This window comes from Leptodactylus fuscus, chromosome 8 (genome assembly GCF_031893055.1).
Source record: "Leptodactylus fuscus isolate aLepFus1 chromosome 8, aLepFus1.hap2, whole genome shotgun sequence".
Classification (NCBI taxonomy): Eukaryota; Metazoa; Chordata; class Amphibia; order Anura; family Leptodactylidae; genus Leptodactylus; species Leptodactylus fuscus.
Genome location: NC_134272.1, coordinates 5949901 through 5968568, shown reverse-complemented (window position 1 = coordinate 5968568; position 18668 = coordinate 5949901). Strand labels below are relative to the sequence as shown.

Sequence of the window (18668 nt, the reverse complement as noted above, 5' to 3'; positions counted from 1 at the left end):
TTGGTGGAGGAGTCTTGGAAGGATGTGTTAATAAGTGAAAGGAAAGAAAATGAAAGGAGCCGCAATAAGTAGGAAAGCAGAAGGCTGGCGAAGGGCTGGTGTCAGAAGGGACCCAACAAGGCTCTGCACCTTGTAGATACAGGACTGGGGTATGGAACAGAATCTTCACCCCGGATAAAGAATACCTAACTACAGCTCAGAGCAAATAGGGAGGAGGTAACCAGGCGTAAAAGGATTGGTGCGAGGAATAAAACTTTTCCAGCATGAGAGCGCGACCAGCCAGTATATAATGTGTTCTAGATTTACAAACATAAAGACTGGAAATCATCTGCAAAATATTAAAGGCAAGCGAAACTGAAGGGCGCTGGTGTCTATGTGAGAAGGCTGTTACTTATTAGGCCTCTGTCCCTGACTACCGATGGGCCAGAAATCCAAAAACATCCAGAAACATCCCTGCCCCCATGGGCACAACTTAATCTCATATATCTCAAGCCTTGAGAAACTTCAGAAACAGTTACAGTGGCCAAACATGATGTACGGACTGAAAGAAGAACAACATCTGATACACGAGTAACACTCCACAGTCAATTTAGGGATTGCAAGCCCTGCACACTTTGGCTCTGCCCATTTCCAGCCTTGTGCCCTTGTGCCCCCACACAGTTCAGTCACCCCGACACGGAATCTTACTCTTTCTGGTCCCCACACAGTATAATGTGTCCTTGTAACCCCTACAGTATAATGTCCTCCTCAAGGTGGTCCCTACAGTATAATGTCCCCTCCAGGTCTTCCCATGCAAAAATGCACCCCCACCTCTTTAAGTCAGTTTGTAGAATTTCTGAGCTGCAAGATGTCTCCTGGTCAACTAGAAGTGTTTAAGTGTGAAGTGAAAGCATCTAGAAGGAACAACAGCTCCACCACAAAGTGCTAGACATCGAAATTCACAGGACAGTCGAGTGCAAAAACGTGCCGAGCATAAACATTGATAGGGTTACAGGGTAATTTATTCCGTCTTCCCCTGTATTAAGAGAGAACGATGATCTTATTTTCTTATATTCTGTATTTTTTTTAGTGATGATATCAATTGCGCTCACATCAAGTACAAGAAAGACCCCTAAGAAGGTATCCATTGTGTGAAGAGCAGATACAGAGAATTTAGAGAAGCTGAGACATCAGTCCTGTACACAAACAATCCACCGATTTCAATGGAAATTGTGTAATGCCTCACTTTCCCTGAAGAGGCGCTGCAGGGGAATTGAACACTTGTTGCCAGATTATATCTGATATTACTAAAGATTGTGGCAGTGATACACCCGATGACTGGCCCATTGCTGGAGAACTCTGCTAAGAAAATTGGATTACAATGTTTCAAGAATCAGTCCTTGTTATTCTCTACATTCCAACATAATCTGTTCTCGAGAAATCTGCGCCCTGTTTGCACTTGTCCTCGAGGCCACTAGAGGGTTACACAGATCTGCAGCTTTCCAAGCAGGAAAAGAAGAAAGTTTCATTTGCAGTCTGTCCCTGCCCACAATGTGTGTCAGAGCTGGGAAACCCAACTTACAAAGTACAGGAGGAGAAGAGAAGTGAAGATGGTAGGCCGGACTATCCTGCCCCTGAGCTGAGGAGGAAATACGTCTGATCTGACGATAAGAATAGCAGAAGAGACACTTCGGGCCATGTAGGCATGAAAAAAGGAAAAATACATTCACCTCTATCTCTCCAAGCAGGTGACACGTGAGGAACATAAGGTAAGTCACAAAACCCACGAGGTAGAGTCGCATGGAGGAAGACTGAGGACGGAGGAAGGATCCTTGGAGGGACCTTCAACTTCATACAATCTAGGGGAAGATAAGACTTAGATAATAACCAAGTGTAGATCGAGTCAAGTGTAAGTTCCTACTGACAGATGGTGAGATCCTTGGTCTCCTCAATGAGGTTCAGTCTCCTATAGACATGTGTCCACCTATAGAAGGTCAACGGACTGAACAAGACTCGACCAACAGTCATTGGGGAGAGGGGTCAACACTTGGTGTCGGACTTCTATAGTTGATCTGCCTTATTATAGGTGCTGAGAAGGGCTCGGGCTGTGAACCGTAGAGAAAGACGCCACCTAAACATGGCAGAGGGGTAACGAAGGCTTATTATATGTATATAGTGTACCGGATGGTGTATAGTTTCACATGTACAAAGTTGGAGGAGCTGAGTTTGTCATCTGTACTGAGGTCGTACATGAAGATATTCTGGCCACATTGTCTTACTTGTCTCCGCTCTCTCCGAGGTTGTTTACTACTGGGACGCTCAATGTTAAAGGGACAGACACCTGATTTATTCACAAGTCAGTGTTTTTTACTGTGTAGTTCTGTTGTGTTTCTTACGAAAATAAGCCCTAAGCAGAGGGAAGTCATAGCTGGGGTCCTAGTACTTGGGACCCCCCCTCGCTGTATGAGAACTTCATGCTCCGCAGACTGAACCTATTCTTGTATTTCATTGCCCGTCATTTGCATTTACTAATACTATCCTATGTGACTGACCCACCACCGCTTCCCCGGGCAAAACCAGGAGCAGGATTGGGGCGTCCAGCTGATCCTCGCTGCAAAAACCTTAAGCAGACAATTGTCTCTAAAGACAATCCCTTTAAGCAGTGGGATCACGTAAAATATAAAAGGATTCTATTCCTAAAAAGCAAAAAGACAATCTCAGCTCTGCTACATCTGCGTACTGTTATACTCGATTTACATGCTGCACACATCTTCCTCCAGATAATAACTTGTCGCTTCCTTTTCTGGTCGCAGCACGGTGAAATGTAGCAAGTGACAGTGACGAAATTCTCCTGATAAGAATCTGCAGATTTCCAACCATCACAAAGGTAACAATTGCAATTTGTTGCTTTTCATCACAGACCTGACGAGTCACACAGAAGAGTCACACAGAAGAGTCACAGCGTGGGGCAGTTTCTTCAGAGTTTAGCTGCTTATCGCACTTTTATCTCCAGCATCAGATGTGTTGTGGGACTTCCCTAAAAAGTAGCTCAGACTGTGACTGTGCGAACCAGAGCGGCCCCGGCCATTAACTTCTAATGTCATGTACCTATATATTCACTATGTGTATGCTGTGGGGTGTTTATATTGTGGGGTGTTTATGTCTTGCACTGGACTGTGTTGCTTCTAACACTGTATAACAATTAGAATACATTGTAACTAGAGGTGAGCGAGTATATTTGATGGAATACCTCCCCTCCATAGACATTGGTGTTAAAAAAAAAAATAAAAAAAAAGGCGCCAGGGGAGGTTGGAGGGGAAACGAATATTTCCTGCCTTTCTGTGTGGTATTCGACTGAGTACACCAATAACTATGCAAATGGAGGTTTTTGATCTAATAGTACTATTCAATCTAATACTATTCGCTCATCTCTAATTGTAACAATCTAATATTATCCCCCAAAAGAAGAGACTAATGCCAGGGGGTGCAGTCACACCAGGGCCCAGGAGCCTTAGGGGCCCATAAGCACTGGCATCCATCTGGCCCATAACCCAAGGAGACCCATAGATGACCCGAACCACACTAAGGTGGATTCATCTCCTTAGCACCTGTAACCATCACTATCAAGAACTCTCTGTAGGGATGAGGTAGGGGCCCCGGACAAAAGATGGCACCAGGGCCCACAAGCCTTTAGTTGAGCCACTGTCACAGACGTCCGTTCCAGCAAGGAAGTGACGTTGATTTAAGTATGGGCACCGGTCCGCTGGAGGGAGGGCCTGATATAGGGTGGGTCTCATCATAAACGTAACTCACACACCACTGGAGCAGGGATTAACAAGACCAGCATGGAAACCCCCAGTCTTCATGAATCACCCCCTATTTAAGGATAGGGCCAGCCAGGGTATGTATGCTACCATTGAGGGGTTGGTCCTAGCATGCTAAAGTTGTGTTTCAGTGTCAGGGTCTGGTATCAGTCAGGGGTTGCTGCTCATGAGTCGGCCGGGTCAACTGATTTTAATAAAACTGGTTGACCCTGTAATGTATATGGGGTCGTCCTAACTGTCCCTTGACTGCAGATGTCGGGGGATTTGGATCGAGCATACCCGTTGCTTTTGCTCTCGGTGAGATAAGAGACGCTGGCCATAGCTCAATAACTTTCTACCTGTTTAGAATGTGCATGGACAAGCTGAGCATGGATGTGAAAGGCGGAGAGAGCTGACAAGTGAATGGGCCGATAGTAATCTAATGTGTGTGGTTTGGGGTTAGGATCAGGGATCAGGGACAGGCTTCTGGAATAAATACCAATTCTATAACATTCCCCCCTTCTATGTCTCACACTGGTATCTATATGTGGTGGATGGTCCCTTGGGCACTGGCCTCACCATGCTACCTCTGCACCCCTATATGATGGAGAATTCATCTCCGCCTTGTTATACGGACACCGTTGTCACCGGAGGCAAATTAAATAATAGGAACAGCTGGTCCCATGACGTGTCCTAGAGAACAAGGGATGCCAGTTCTGCAGAACTCTGCCCGGAATTAGGATGGTGACACTCAGATTGGATGTCATTTTGTGGATTTTTTCAGGGAGTCTACCATCACCCAAATTCCTGCTGAACCCCTTCTATGCTGTTGTATGTGTTATGGATTTTTAAGGGGGTCTAGCACCCCCAAATCTCTTCTAAACCCCTTTATATGCAGTTGTAGGTTGTCATAGAACATGTTGTGCAGCGTGCGACACTTGTGGTTGGGGCAATGGTTGGGAATACTCTTTAGTGTCCAGTGGGAGGTAATATATAGGGTCAATAGTATCCCCTGTCTGGTACTGGAGCTGAGCCCCATGCACTAGAATGGGGTGAAGCTGCCATACCAGACACAGACAAAAAGTGGCGCTGTCTGTGGAAGAAAGCAGCCATCTATTAGTTATCTGGGCACTGTATGGCACTATATATCCAGGGTCCACATGGCAGTACATTCACAGTATATGTCAGCTGGAGAGTATACAACTTATCTTCGCTGCATTCATTATTCTGTAGGCTTCAGAGCTGAAATTTCTTCTAATGACTTGCCTTCTGACAAGTATCACCTCTATACGGGGCAGGTACTATATAGGGGGCAACGCTAAGATGTTAGGGGAGGGCTGAATAATAGCAGGGTCTTCATGGCTATGACATCTCTTTATTGTTTCCTTATTGAGTAGGTGAAGGGTCTGAGAAATAAAACATATGGGGGGGGGGGGAGACTTCAACTTAATCTCTATAGTCTTGAGATAAATAGGGAAAGGGGGGGCATGTTGGAAACTTTAAAATATGGAGGAAGAACACAAGAAGAACAAGGGGGCACAATCTGGAATTAGTTGGGGCTAGATCAGAAGGTCAGGAAATATTTGAGGCTATAGTTGAGACTCGGAGCAAACCTGCAGCAGATGGAACATGCCGGTGATAAAGACGTCTGTCCTAAGATACAATGGTAATATAAGGACAGACATGACGGACCATGTGATGTTTGTCTAAGATCAATCTTCTATGTTTCTATGTTTATTCCTCAGGTTCCTCTGGAATCTCATTGACTTGAAGACAATGACAGCCTCGCGGATAAAAGCGGAGATATTACAGACCAGCCTGATATGGGTCACTGCATTGATAATTGCACCAAGTCACTGTAAGTTGTCTGCTCTATACATGTCTATGGGTGTTTCTGAGTCCTACTTAAAGGGATATTCTGGTTTTCCACTGCTTGGGGGTAACTGACTGATTGGTAGGGGCCAATGAAGAGTAGGAGGGTCTGAATGGCAGGTCGGACATCTGCATTGCTGCTCTACCAGTGATAAGTACATGCTGTGCGTGGCTCCATCTATCAGTCCCTTACACCTATCTTGTCCCTTAAGTGGACAAGAATGTGCAACCAGCCGGTATATTCAGATGGGGGTACAAGGGACATCTATTCTCAATTAGATTAGCAGAATGCTACCAATGGTCAGGACGGGCACTGTCAGAGCAGCAGGTTGTAGTAGTTTTACAACAAGAAATGAATTCATGTATATATATGAAAGGGTTAACTACTGTATATTTACAGCTCAGCAAATCCCCAGGATTACAAATCTGGACTGTCTGAATGATTTCGATACTACAATGGTTTGTTCTTGGGAGGTTGTGAATGGAGACATCAACTGCAGTTCTGATTTCCAACTAAAATACAGAGAATCCTACAAGAAGTAAGTATCTAGAATCATAATACATTATAAGACCCCACTATAAGGCCCCACTATAAGGTCCCAATATGAGACCCAACTATAAGGCTCCACTATAAGGTCCCGCTATAAGGTTCCACCATAAGGCTCCACTATAAGGCCCCATGTACACGGCCACATTGAGGTCTATCTCATATACTGTATCTTATATATAAAAATAAGTTTCTGTCTGTCTGTTCTTTATGCGCGACCAAATGACTGGACCGATCTTCATCAAATTTGGCACAAAAATACATCAGGGGTCCGGAAAGGTTTTAGACTGAGTCTCAGCTCTCTAGGACTTACCATTCCTGAGATACAGTATTCCTATAAAATGACCGGCATTAGCCAATAGAAGCCTACCAGTCTTTCACTCATGTTCCAACTGCCATACACACGGTCACATGTCCCTTATCAGTCAATAGAAGCTCGCAGGCGCTTACTGTCCACATGCACACAGCTTTACTCCAGGTTTCCAAAACAACCCAGCCTTTTTTCTTTACTATAGAAAAAAAGATAATGGGGCTCTTACCACTTAGAACGATATAAAGCCAATGTAGAGCCGATGTAGACTTCAACAGCTATGACTAAGGGACATATTTTATAGTCCAGAAAGGCGTACGCTCCTTTTTTGTACATATGTGGGACCCATGTTCATGTATTTTAAACCTTTTGAATTAAAAGTTATTTTTTAAAGTGGCATGCTGGAGTAACTCTTCTAACCTTCATTTTTCTTCAGTGCTTTATGTCAGCTTTAAAGGGGGAGGATGCTGTGGATGACACTGTTACATAAGGTCACATAAACACAGCTTTACTCCAGTATTCCATAATAACCAATCTAGGTTTTTCACTTATATCCAAACTGAGATACACATGATCACATGATGCTTATGGACCAATGGAAATGCACAGGTTCTTCAGTCTTGACATACACACAGCTTTACACCAGGTTTCCATCACCAGCAAGCTATTTAGGACCTGTTTTAGTCAACAGCAGTTAGCAGGTGCTTGACGTGTGTCAGACTATATAACTTCACATTTTATTTACCAGGTTTCCAGAATAACACAACCATAAATAGACTGCACCTAAACATACAAAAATTGAAACGAATTTAAACTACACACAAATGACATACAAAATACACCAGCGCAAATTCTTATGGGGCCACTACACAGACAAAAAATGAAATATACCCATGCGAAGCGGAGTCCTTCTATTAGTCTATTATAAATCTGTAGTAACATCTAAGATATGGCCTTATGCACATGGACGTATATATAGATCCATGTGGGGACTGTAATGTCCAAAACACAAAATATGGAGCGGGTTCTGTCCCTGTCTGTTTTTGCAGCTCATTCTGTTTTATTGATATGGTCGAGGTGGAAGGTGAAGAAGAACCTGAGATGGGAGGGAGCCTCAAACTCCTCCTCTATTTCCACCATTTCACAGTCTTGGCTTTCAAATGTGCAAATATTTTAAAAAAAAATGTTTTTGAAAGATTTTTTTTTTTTTTTTTTTTCCAGATCTTCACAGTATTGCAAAGATCTGGATAATGAATACTATAAGAACTTCAGAGTCCCCAATAAATGTACCTGCAACATCACAGTGATTGTGTTCACACTATCTGACAAATATATCATCGACGTGGAATCGCAGGGGCAAAATGTGGGAAACGCGATAATAGACGTCGCCTCTTCCGGTAAGATACTTGGATTTTATAACATAAGATTTTCAGCTATGATAAAACCAGCAGTGAGGTCGCTTCTCTTGTTCTGGAGGACCCAGTGTGTCCTTGTATTACACACATTGCCCACTGGATTCACTAAGAAAAGTGTAATACTTCATCTCTCCAGTGGAGGAGCTGCAGGGAGACAGAGACTGAAAAAATAAGCGACCTGCTCGATCTCCCCGTTGCCCCCATGATCATGAACAGATGATGGAATTCAAAAAATCTACAGAAAATAATAACATTGTAATTAATAAATAAAATAATTGTATTACAAAACAAACAACATCAGCCATGGATGAGTGATACAAAAATTCCAGAATTTTCCTCTGATACTCTGGTAGGACGTGACCTTGGCCGGACCTTTCTTACAAGCTTCACTTCCTTTGTCACTACCACAGAATTTGTCTTACTTCCTTGAATTGAGGCCACTCCACGTCACAAGACTCTACGGTTTTATTTCTGAAAACAAGAACTAGACGTATAACTGAGTGAAATCTGGACATCTCTATTAGGGCCACCACCATTTATTAGTAGCTCCACCCCTCTCATGTATGTTTATTAGTAGCTCCACCCCTCTTATGTATATTTATTAGTAGCTCAACCCCTCTCATGTATGTTTATTAGTGGCTCCACCCCTCTTATATATATTTGTTAGTGGCTCCACCCATCTTACATATATTTATTAGTGGCTCCACCCCTCTTATGTATATTTATTAGTAGCTCCACCCCTCTTACATTTATTTATTAGTGCCTCCACCCCTTTCATGTATATTTATCAGTTTCTTACTGGTTTGTCTATTTCCTTCATATCTGGAACATCAATCTGATAAAAAATACATTTTCTTACAGTTAAACCAAAGACTCCGACAATCTTAAACGTGAATCTCTCGAACTCAGAAAATGGGGTTGTAAACTGGAGAACCAACTATGACCGGGAATTCACCAAATCAAGGCTCTCCTTTCATATCCAGATTATCTCCATGGAAGACGACAAAACGGTAACACGAGAGCTGGATTTTATTTAATTTCCTCCGCCCTTCGCTACATCTGCTAAGTGTCAGCCGACCGGAGACTTCTCACAGCTAAGGCCGGGTTCATATCAGTTCATGGAGTCCACTTGGGGACCCCCCTGAGCGGAAACCTATACGTATAGAAAAGCAGTTACCTGGGGAAACACGCGGACCCCATAGACTGTAATGAGGTCCATGTGGTTTCCATTCAGTTTCCGCACGAAACATGTGGAGAGAAAAGTCCTGCAGACCCAGGTTTTTTAACTGGAATAGGTTTCCGTTTATGGGGTCCCCAAGTGGACCCCAAGAACGGAAACGCAAATGCAGGTGTGAACCTAGAGTAAGAGTTCAATCTGAACAAAGTCAGACCTTGACCATTGATGAAGAACTGAAAAGCATATCTATGAAGAAACTGCTACATTAATTAATACAATGTTTAATTGTCTTTGTAAGGGAGCCTTCACATGATGTAACGCTGCTTTCATTCTGATTGTAAAAAGACGTTCAGAATCAGCGCGTAAAAAGCAGCTCCCATTGACTTGAATGGGAGCCGGCATACGCGCGTAATACCTTGAAAGCATAGGGAAAAAAGCCTGCCATTGATTTCAATGGGGAGCGCATATATGCCGGCTCCCATTCAAGTCAATGGGAGCTGCTTTTTACGCGCTGATTCTGAACGTCTTTTTACAATCAGAATGAGCGCAGCGTTACATCGTGTGAAGGCTCCCTCAGATATGATAGATAGATAGATAGATAGATAGATAGATAGATAGATGATAGATAGATAGATAGATAGATAGATAGAAGATAGATAGATAGATAGGAGATAGATAGATAGTAGATAGATAGATAGTAGATAGATAGATAGTAGATAGATAGATAGATAGATAGATAGATAGATAGTAGATAGATAGATAGATAGATAGATAGATAGATAGATAGATAGATAGGTAGATGAACAATCACCCTGAACAATCGAGAGGTGAAGTTTCTGCTATACGCCGACGACCTCCTACTCCTGGCCCCCACCGAGAAAGACCTCCAAGAAAGCCTGTCAGTGCTGGAAAAATTCAGCACCACATGGGCCCTACCCATCAACCAGAAGAAGACCAAAGTCATGGTATTTCAGAAGAAGGGCCACAATAAAGCCTCCACCACCCCACAATTCACACTGAACGGCTCCACACTGGAGAAAACCAACAGCTACACCGACCTGGGGCTGGAGATCAGCCAATCAGGAAGCTTCAAAGCAGCAATAGAAACCCTGAAAGCAAAAGCCTGCAGAACCTTCTACGCCATCAGAAGACAACTGTACCACCTCAAACCACCGGTGAGGGTCTGGATGAAGATATTTGACGCTGTCATCTCCCCGATCCTTCTCTATGGCAGTGAGGTTTGGGGCCCAGCCACCTACCCAGACCAGTCAAGGTGGGATTCCAGCCCAACAGAGAACTTCCACCTGGAGTTCTGCAAATACCTGCTACATGTCCATCGCAACACCACCAACATGGCCTGCAGGGCAGAGCTAGGCAGACTCCCCCTATGGCTCACCATACAGAAGAGGGCGCTAGCTTTCCAGGCACACATCCAGGGGAGCGACTCCTACCACCACCAAGCATGGCTAAGCCACCTGAGCAAACCAGACACTCACCAACCAAACAGCAGCCAACCACCAAACCAAAAACACCAACAGATGATAACCAAGGCCGAAATAAAGGCGACCACAGAGGCAAACAGAGAGCGGTACATTGAAGAATGGAGAAACGAAATAAATAACTCCAAGAAACTCACCAATGTGTACCAATCCCTACAAAGGGACTACACCATGGCCACCTACCTGGAGAGAATACGCCACCCCAAGCACAGACAGACCCTGAGCCGATACAGACTGAGCGCCCCCAACCTAGAGATAGAGACGGGGCGATACAGGCAGACGTACAAGCCACGGGAGAAGAGACTGTGCCAGCACTGTGACCAGGGGGTCCTAGAAGACGAGACCCACTTCCTGCTACACTGCACCAAATACTCAGCTATGAGGGCCGTCTACTACCAAAGACTCTCTGCCCACATCCCAGACTTCATATCTGCAGACGAGAAGAGGAAACTCTACATCCTACTGGGAGAAGAAGAGGCCACTGTGGAGATCGCTGCCCAATACGTGTCCAGCTGTCACCAAACCAGAGGAAGATGAGACTCCACGGACTGTTATATTTATCCCAATACACCCGCCCCACCCACCCCCACCCCCACCTCCCCATATAGCAGTCACCAACGAAGAGGAAGATGAGACTCCATGGACTGTTATAACCGAACCCCCCCCCCCCCCCCCATACCCACCACCCACCCAACCCAACTCCCCCACCCACCCACCCACTTTACTAGCTTTGGCAATGCCAAATACCTATTCGGACGTGCCAATAAAGCATTTTTTGATTTGATTTGATTTGATAGATAGATAGATAGATAGATAGATAGATAGATAGATAGGAGATAGATAGATAGATAGATAGATAGATAGATAGGAGATAGATAGATAGATAGATAGATAGATAGATAGGAGATAGATAGATAGATAGATAGATAGATAGATAGATAGATAGATAGATAGTCATAGACTGGTTTGGTGGTGACCTTCTCCACTTCTCCGCCCAGGCATTAGAAAACGACCTACAACAGATGGAACCTCGATACACCTTCAGTAAGAGACAGCTGAGCCGAGGCCAAGACTACAGAGTCAGAGTAAAGGTGAAGTTTACAGAAGCGCAAACAAGAGAAATCTGGAGCGAATGGAGTCCGGAGTTCGTGTTCAGAAACGGTGAGGACTTGGAGATCTGCATCTGGTCAGGATTTGGGATCATAGGTGGTGTAATAAAGAAATGGTGACACTATATATATATATATATATATATATATATATATATATATATACTAGATCTATAAATACAGTATATACATGCCCGTCCATTTTCGCTGATACGGAGGCTCCGTTTATAGCGTTACAGCTTATGGTTGGGCTTCCTATGTTAACCCTTACAGGTAAGTGTAAGATTTGCTTTGTCTTTTTATAGTTCCCCTGACATTACTCTTGTCCTCTTGCAGATTATGACCTGACCATAGAGGAGAGATTAGTGTACATCATCCCAATATCCTGCGCCGTTCTGCTACCACTCATTGTACTCGGCTACTTCTGTATAACCAGGTGAGAGATAACTACTGCCCCATGTGCTGTATATACCAGACCACTACTGCCCCATGTGCTGTATATACCAGACCACTACTGCCCCATGTGCTGTATATACCAGACCACTACTGCCCCATGTGCTGTATATACCAGACCACTACTGCCCCATGTGCTGTATATACCAGACCATTACTGCCCCATGTGCTGTATATACCAGACCACTACTGCCCCATGTGCTGTATATACAGACCACTACTGCCCCATGTGCTGTATATACAGACCACTACTGCCCCATGTGCTGTATATACCAGACCACTACTGCCCCATGTGCTGTATATACCAGACCACTACTGCCCCATGTGCTGTATATACCAGACCACTACTGCCCCATGTGCTGTATATACCAGACCACTACTGCCCCATGTGCTGTATATACCAGACTACTACTGCCCCATGTGCTGTATATACCAGACCACTACTGCCCCATGTGCTGTATATACCAGACCACTACTACCCCATGTGCTGTATATACCAGACCACTACTGCCCCATGTGCTGTATATACCAGACCACTACTACCCCATGTGCTGTATATACCAGACCACTACTGCCCCATGTGCTGTATATACCAGACCACTACTGCCCCATGTGCTGTATATACCAGACCACTACTGCCCCATGTGCTGTATATACCAGACCACTACTGCCCCATGTGCTGTATACACCAGACCACTACTGCCCCATGTGCTGTATATACCAGACCACTACTGCCCCATGTGCTGTATATACCAGACCACTACTGCCCCATGTGCTGTATATACCAGACCACTACTACCCCATGTGCTGTATATACCAGACCACTACTGCCCCATGTGCTGTATATACCAGACCACTACTGCCCCATGTGCTGTATATACCAGACCATTACTGCCCCATGTGCTGTATATACAGACCACTACTGCCCCATGTGCTGTATATACCAGACCACTACTGCCCCATGTGCTGTATATACCAGAGCACTTTTACTATTAATACTTTTCCATCTCAGACTGACTATTTTCCAGTTTCTGACATTCTCTTTATAAAGGGGAGGTCTCATCAGTGACAGTCAATGAGCCAATCAGCTGATCGTGCTCCGTCCTGGTCTGGGAGACCCCCCCTATATGATGTCCATATGTCCTATTAAGACTTATGGGCATGGGTTGGCGTCCCCATCTCTATGGCGTCAGGCTACTTTTCTACAAAGTATTTGTTGCCTAATGTAACTGTATTTTAAGTGCAAATAAACCCCAATGTCCATCTAACTTGTAGAACCAAACAAAACTGGTGGAATAACATTCCAGATCCTGCAAGAAGCAAACTAGCCGAGAGCAACCTGTCCCCGGTGAGTAAAGAAAGTAGCAGCCACTGCCCACCATTACAGGTACAGAGGAGTCAGAGGGTTTCCCCTCCTCTATGAAGGCTGCCGACCCCTGGTGTACACCGGCGCACCCCCACTCACATTCACCAGAAATAACAGGTCCACCAGGGGTTTGGCTGCATTCTCAGGATGGGTGGGATTGGTCTGATTGCTAAAAAATATTGCAACATTTATCTTCTATGCCATAACAGACATAAACAAATCAATCAAACCTGAAAGATGAAGCAGGTTCTAGTGGGTTTGTAGATACAATCAGTGGATTGGAGGAGCGCCCTGACGTAGAATACAGGAGAACAATATCTGTTATACATAACATTTCCCAATTTTATTTTTTAGAGAAATTATGTGAAACCAGCGGCAAAGCCGGATCCCGAAAAATCCTGGTAAGTTCTGGCTTCATCTCTGGAATCTTCATGTCTTTGATGGGCCAACGTTTCTATGTTTCTAACTTTTCCTTCTTCTCACCAGGGGCAAATGTTTGGTTCAGCTGGTGAAAGACTCCAAGAAGTCCAAGTATGAACAATTCACCAAGGAACATTCGCTCCAAGATCATCTCGTGGGAAATTATATGACAAAGATCATTTTTCAGCCGGAGGTTGTTGATATAGAAAAATATTTTGATCTGTGTCCTAGAAGAGATGACACTGAATATCCGGAGGACTCCCCGGAAGATAAGGAAGAGGACATTCCTCTGATGCCCATGGATGTTTCTATTGGTAACATGTTTTGTGATATTTTATCTGACTCTCCTGTGATGGTGGATGGACTGGAACACTTTAACGTGGACAACGCATTTGGGAACTTTGGGTCGCCAATTCTAAGGGACAGCGGTCAGAAAACGTTAAGACATCTGCCACTTTCCATGGTCTCCCAAGAGTCTGGATATCAAAGTTACGATTCTGATGATTCGCCGGGGGATTCAAAATCAGATGGGACAAACCCCATTTACCTTGACCAATGTTCTCTCAGTCAAGGTGATTTTTCACCATACGCGCCAGTATCCAGGATCGGTGAGAGTGGATCCCAGATGTGTAATGAAGACGTATTCATGAGTTCTGGCTATAACAGCTTTGCTAGCGCTCTAGGTGAAGCTGTATCTGAAGGCGACAACATCTCAGTCTTCTCGTTGGGCAGAAGGTCTTACAAACCCCATTACCACCATTCGATGAAAAGTCCAAAAAGTGTTCTCTATTACAATACAAGATCCTTTACAACTTGTTACTGGAAGGATCTTCAACCAACCACAACTCCAACATCTGATCATGGAGTAGAGACGTCTACCAGTTCTGGATATCAAAGCTTTAACCAAGCCGTTCAGCAAGGTGATACCACTTGCCTTGTTTTTGACTCTGGTTATAAACCCTTTGAAAGTCTTACAAGTAGCTGCACTAGTAGTGAAGACGACACTGGTGGATTGTCTGAGCTGGATAATCCTTACAAACACTTGGCTCAAAATAATGAAGATCTTCCATGGACTGGAGAGGTCAATGCTGGGACAGATCTGTGGGACCATACTCAGATTCCTGGTTTCCACTCGACAGAGTTCAACTTTTATGATAGGAAACATCCATTTGTTCCCGAGACCTTAGGAGAGGAATACAAGAGTTTTCTACACCAAGTTTCAGACCTTCATTCTGGCTTGGACAAGACATTCCTAGAAGTTGAAAAACCTTTGGCTTTGACCTTTGACATAAGTGGTCATTTGAGTAACATCCAAGGACCTAAGATGTCTCTGGGCTCAAAATGTGTTGGATTTCCTACAAACATGATATCCTTCCCATGTTCCATGTACGAGAAATCAATCACACGCGAGGATCTCCTGGATAAGAATGGTACTCATACCGACAAGGGTTTCCCAATGAAGTTTGAGAACATGTCTTATTTTTCCCCGCTTTATCATTTAAGGGCAGGAGGTTACGGCCAAACAAGTAGCCACGTACTAATACAGCACAACAACATGGTGGAAGAAGGCAACTCGTATATGAAGATCGCCGTGTGGTAGAAAGAGATGTAAAGAATAGAACAATGTGATATAAGAAATGCAAAAACATGTGTGGAAGCTTTTGTAAATGGTAGCAATATCATTGTGCTATTTATTAAAGTTATAAGGGGGGGTTATAAGGTTTTTTTTATTATAACTTTGCCCAACGGGACTCTACCGGATGGCCCATAAGGGACCACAGTATAGGGGATGGCTCTGATCTCTGGAGGGTCTGACCACTGGGACCTTTGGGACCATAAGAACAACGGTTCTTCTCCTATGTGAATAGAGCAATCGTGTACATATTTGACCTTTGCTCCATAGACTTCTATGGGATTGATCAGTTCCACAGAAGTCAATGGAGCAGACCACTGTTCCATGCGCCTATGGGATTCAGAAATCCCTGTTATCCTGAAGTCCCAGTGATCACGTGTCGTACATGGGACAATCCTTTACACTGCAGTTCATGGCAAGTAGTTTTGCTATATACAAACAGCAGCTGGTCGGGGCGAATTTCATTTCTGGACTATGGACTCTCTTTGTACAAGGGCGCCCTCTGCTGATGGGAAGACTCACCTTAAAAAACCTGATTTCAAGTGAAAAAATCCAACTTTTATTATGTTGCTGTTTGATACAACCTTCCGTGCTGGTTTATTTCTCAGTATATTTTTTGTATATAGTATAGCACCTCTTCTTATACAGAGATCACATTATCAAGATAGTTCTAGATGATATAATAACAGCTGCCTGAAGCCACCACCAGGGGGAGCTAAGGAGCTTAGCGCATACTGTGACCAACAGACGTGATGTCACTTCCTGCGGCCATGTTTTTGAAGTCCTGAAGTCCATGTCATAAGCACAAAAATGAAACAGTATCGGCTGAGCTCCCCCTAGTGGTGGCATCAGGCGGAAAAAGTTTCATTATTTGACGCTATGTCTACACAGGGAGTTCGGTATCCGATAACCAAAGCTTTGACTGCTACAAGTTCTATCGTAAAATTGTTGAGTAGAGAATTTTCTTTTTTTTTACAAAATTGCCCTCTAAAGCTAAACATTCATCCATCGTTATAATGTTATAATTTGTTGCACCTGTACGTGACATAGTAACAATAAATCTCTGTTGTCGGATTCACCAGGGGCTCTTGTTACTTTTATTGTGCCGATATTTGCACATCACTTTTTGTACTTACACTGAATAAACCTCTATAGGTGAAAAATAGCAAAGAACATACAAATCTCAATGTCTAGTGAATGGGAAAATCTATTGTAGTTCATTGTAGTGAGGATTCTGCCAGTATCCACTACTGCCCATGTGACGTCTGGGGACTAGGCCCGAAGCCTGCTGGAGCGCCGCACCTCCCCTGGGCCTCCGATCGTTGTAAAAGACCCCAGAGTATAAGGATAGCAGTGTTTGCGGGTTCGCGGGCCTGTGGCCTTGCTTACCGATCCCCGCTCCTGATCACAGCCACCCCCGCAGAAGGAGAAGCCCAGGCGGCCATGAGCAGGAGCGGGGATCGGTACGTAAATAAGGCCCGTTAAATAGGTTACTCCAGCAGGTAACGGCCTATGAAGAAAAAAAAACATCAGGGGACCACCAGGCTCCCTAATGTCCTGGGCCTTGTTGCAGCCGCTACCCTGGTAGTTACACCACTGAGCAGGACATTGCACCAACAGCTATCTGACATGTATGGCTGGCTTTATTTCATACTAGCATTACCCACAACTTCGTCCGCGCCACCCTCACTCCCTGCACCAATCACCACTTACACAGGCCCACTCTCCCCGACACATCTGTCCGCCTTCCTCGCGCATGCGCGGCATCGCCGAGCCAGTTTCCTCACCGTACTGCACTGAAGCCCGCCACTCCCATCCACACACAGCATCCGGTACCTGTCCGTGGCACGCAACAACGTCCCCCGCCAGTGCTACACATACCAACAAACCCGGGTGGCCTAACTATTCCCCCACCCCATCCTCCCTTAATGCCCCCCTCCCAAAGCACCCCCCCTGGACCCCCTGCCTAGAACCCTCCCCAAACCACCTAGCCCCCACACACACACACGCACACACTGCTTTCCCCCTCCCCTCCCTCGCAACATGCGGGCGGTTGGCATTTTCAACAGACTGTACATAGTCCCTCGCCACGCCCACATTTCGCCGCCAACGTATGGGGACATGGCGCTGGCTACATAGGCCGCCCACACACTGCCATGCATCAATAGAAGGTGTGTTGAAGTTCCGGCGCTGACGTCACGGCAGGTCCTCCAGCGGAGCCGGAGCCAACTTTTGACGGTCGTGGTGGAGATTTGGGGTCAGTGACCCACTTTTAGAGTAGCCTATGTTTCCTTCCTGACCAATATGGAGCCCTGGGTGAAATTTCCGCAAAATCCGTTCAGCCGTTTGGCTGTGATTGATCCGCAAACATCCAAACCCACAAACTTTCACATTTATAATAATATTAGTAGGATTTACCACTCTATGAGTCAGTTTCCTGGTTGTGTAATTTTTTGACAGGGTTGTCTGGTATAGAAGACCCATTGTTGTCCCCTTCACTACAGAGACATGTATGAAGTACACAGTGCTGGGGACCGCAGTCATGATGATCCAAGACCCCCAGGAGCACTGTGGTCCCCTTTATTCTATGAGGTCCTGGGGTTCAAACCCCCCACAATCAATGACGGCCTATCCTAAGGGAAAATAAATTGTAAAATAATATCTCATTAGTGGTGAATGGGGCACAACACAACGGCCCCCTGACCGCACACTGTGACCCACGAGGCCACTTACAAGGTTATTATTGCTATTTGCCGTGTGCAGTACAGGCATTGTCTACAGGTAGTGTGTGAGCTCTAGAGAAACAACACCCTGAATTCTCCAGAATATTGACTCAACACATTCGCTTCCTCCACTAGAGAACACAGACAGGACTCAGCAAACATCAACATCACATCATCGTCTACATAAAAGGAGAAGCGAACACAAGTCCGTGCAATCTGCTGAGCACAGATCTACGATTGTATGCAATCCAAACTTGTTGACTGTTTCCAGCTAAGAAATGTCAAAACTCCCTGATGCAAACTCAAAGTGACTAATGATACTTAGTTATAAACTTATTGTTACCAGAATTAAACAAGACAGA

The 18668-nt window shown here is 44.7% G+C and overlaps 1 protein-coding gene across 1 annotated transcript; it reads left to right on the top strand.

Annotated features, from left to right (window-relative positions):
- Positions 1-1482: 1482 nt before the first annotated feature.
- LOC142216401 (uncharacterized) lies at positions 1483-16661 on the top strand. Its single transcript, XM_075284200.1, has 11 exons — positions 1483-1748; positions 2793-2866; positions 5528-5640; positions 6055-6193; positions 7733-7908; positions 8788-8936; positions 11601-11763; positions 12048-12147; positions 13440-13512; positions 13885-13931; positions 14017-16661. Exons 3-11 carry the CDS (start codon positions 5559-5561, stop codon positions 15548-15550), a joined length of 2463 nt encoding a protein of 820 aa, XP_075140301.1. The 5' UTR covers positions 1483-1748; positions 2793-2866; positions 5528-5558; the 3' UTR covers positions 15551-16661.
- Positions 16662-18668: the final 2007 nt, after the last annotated feature.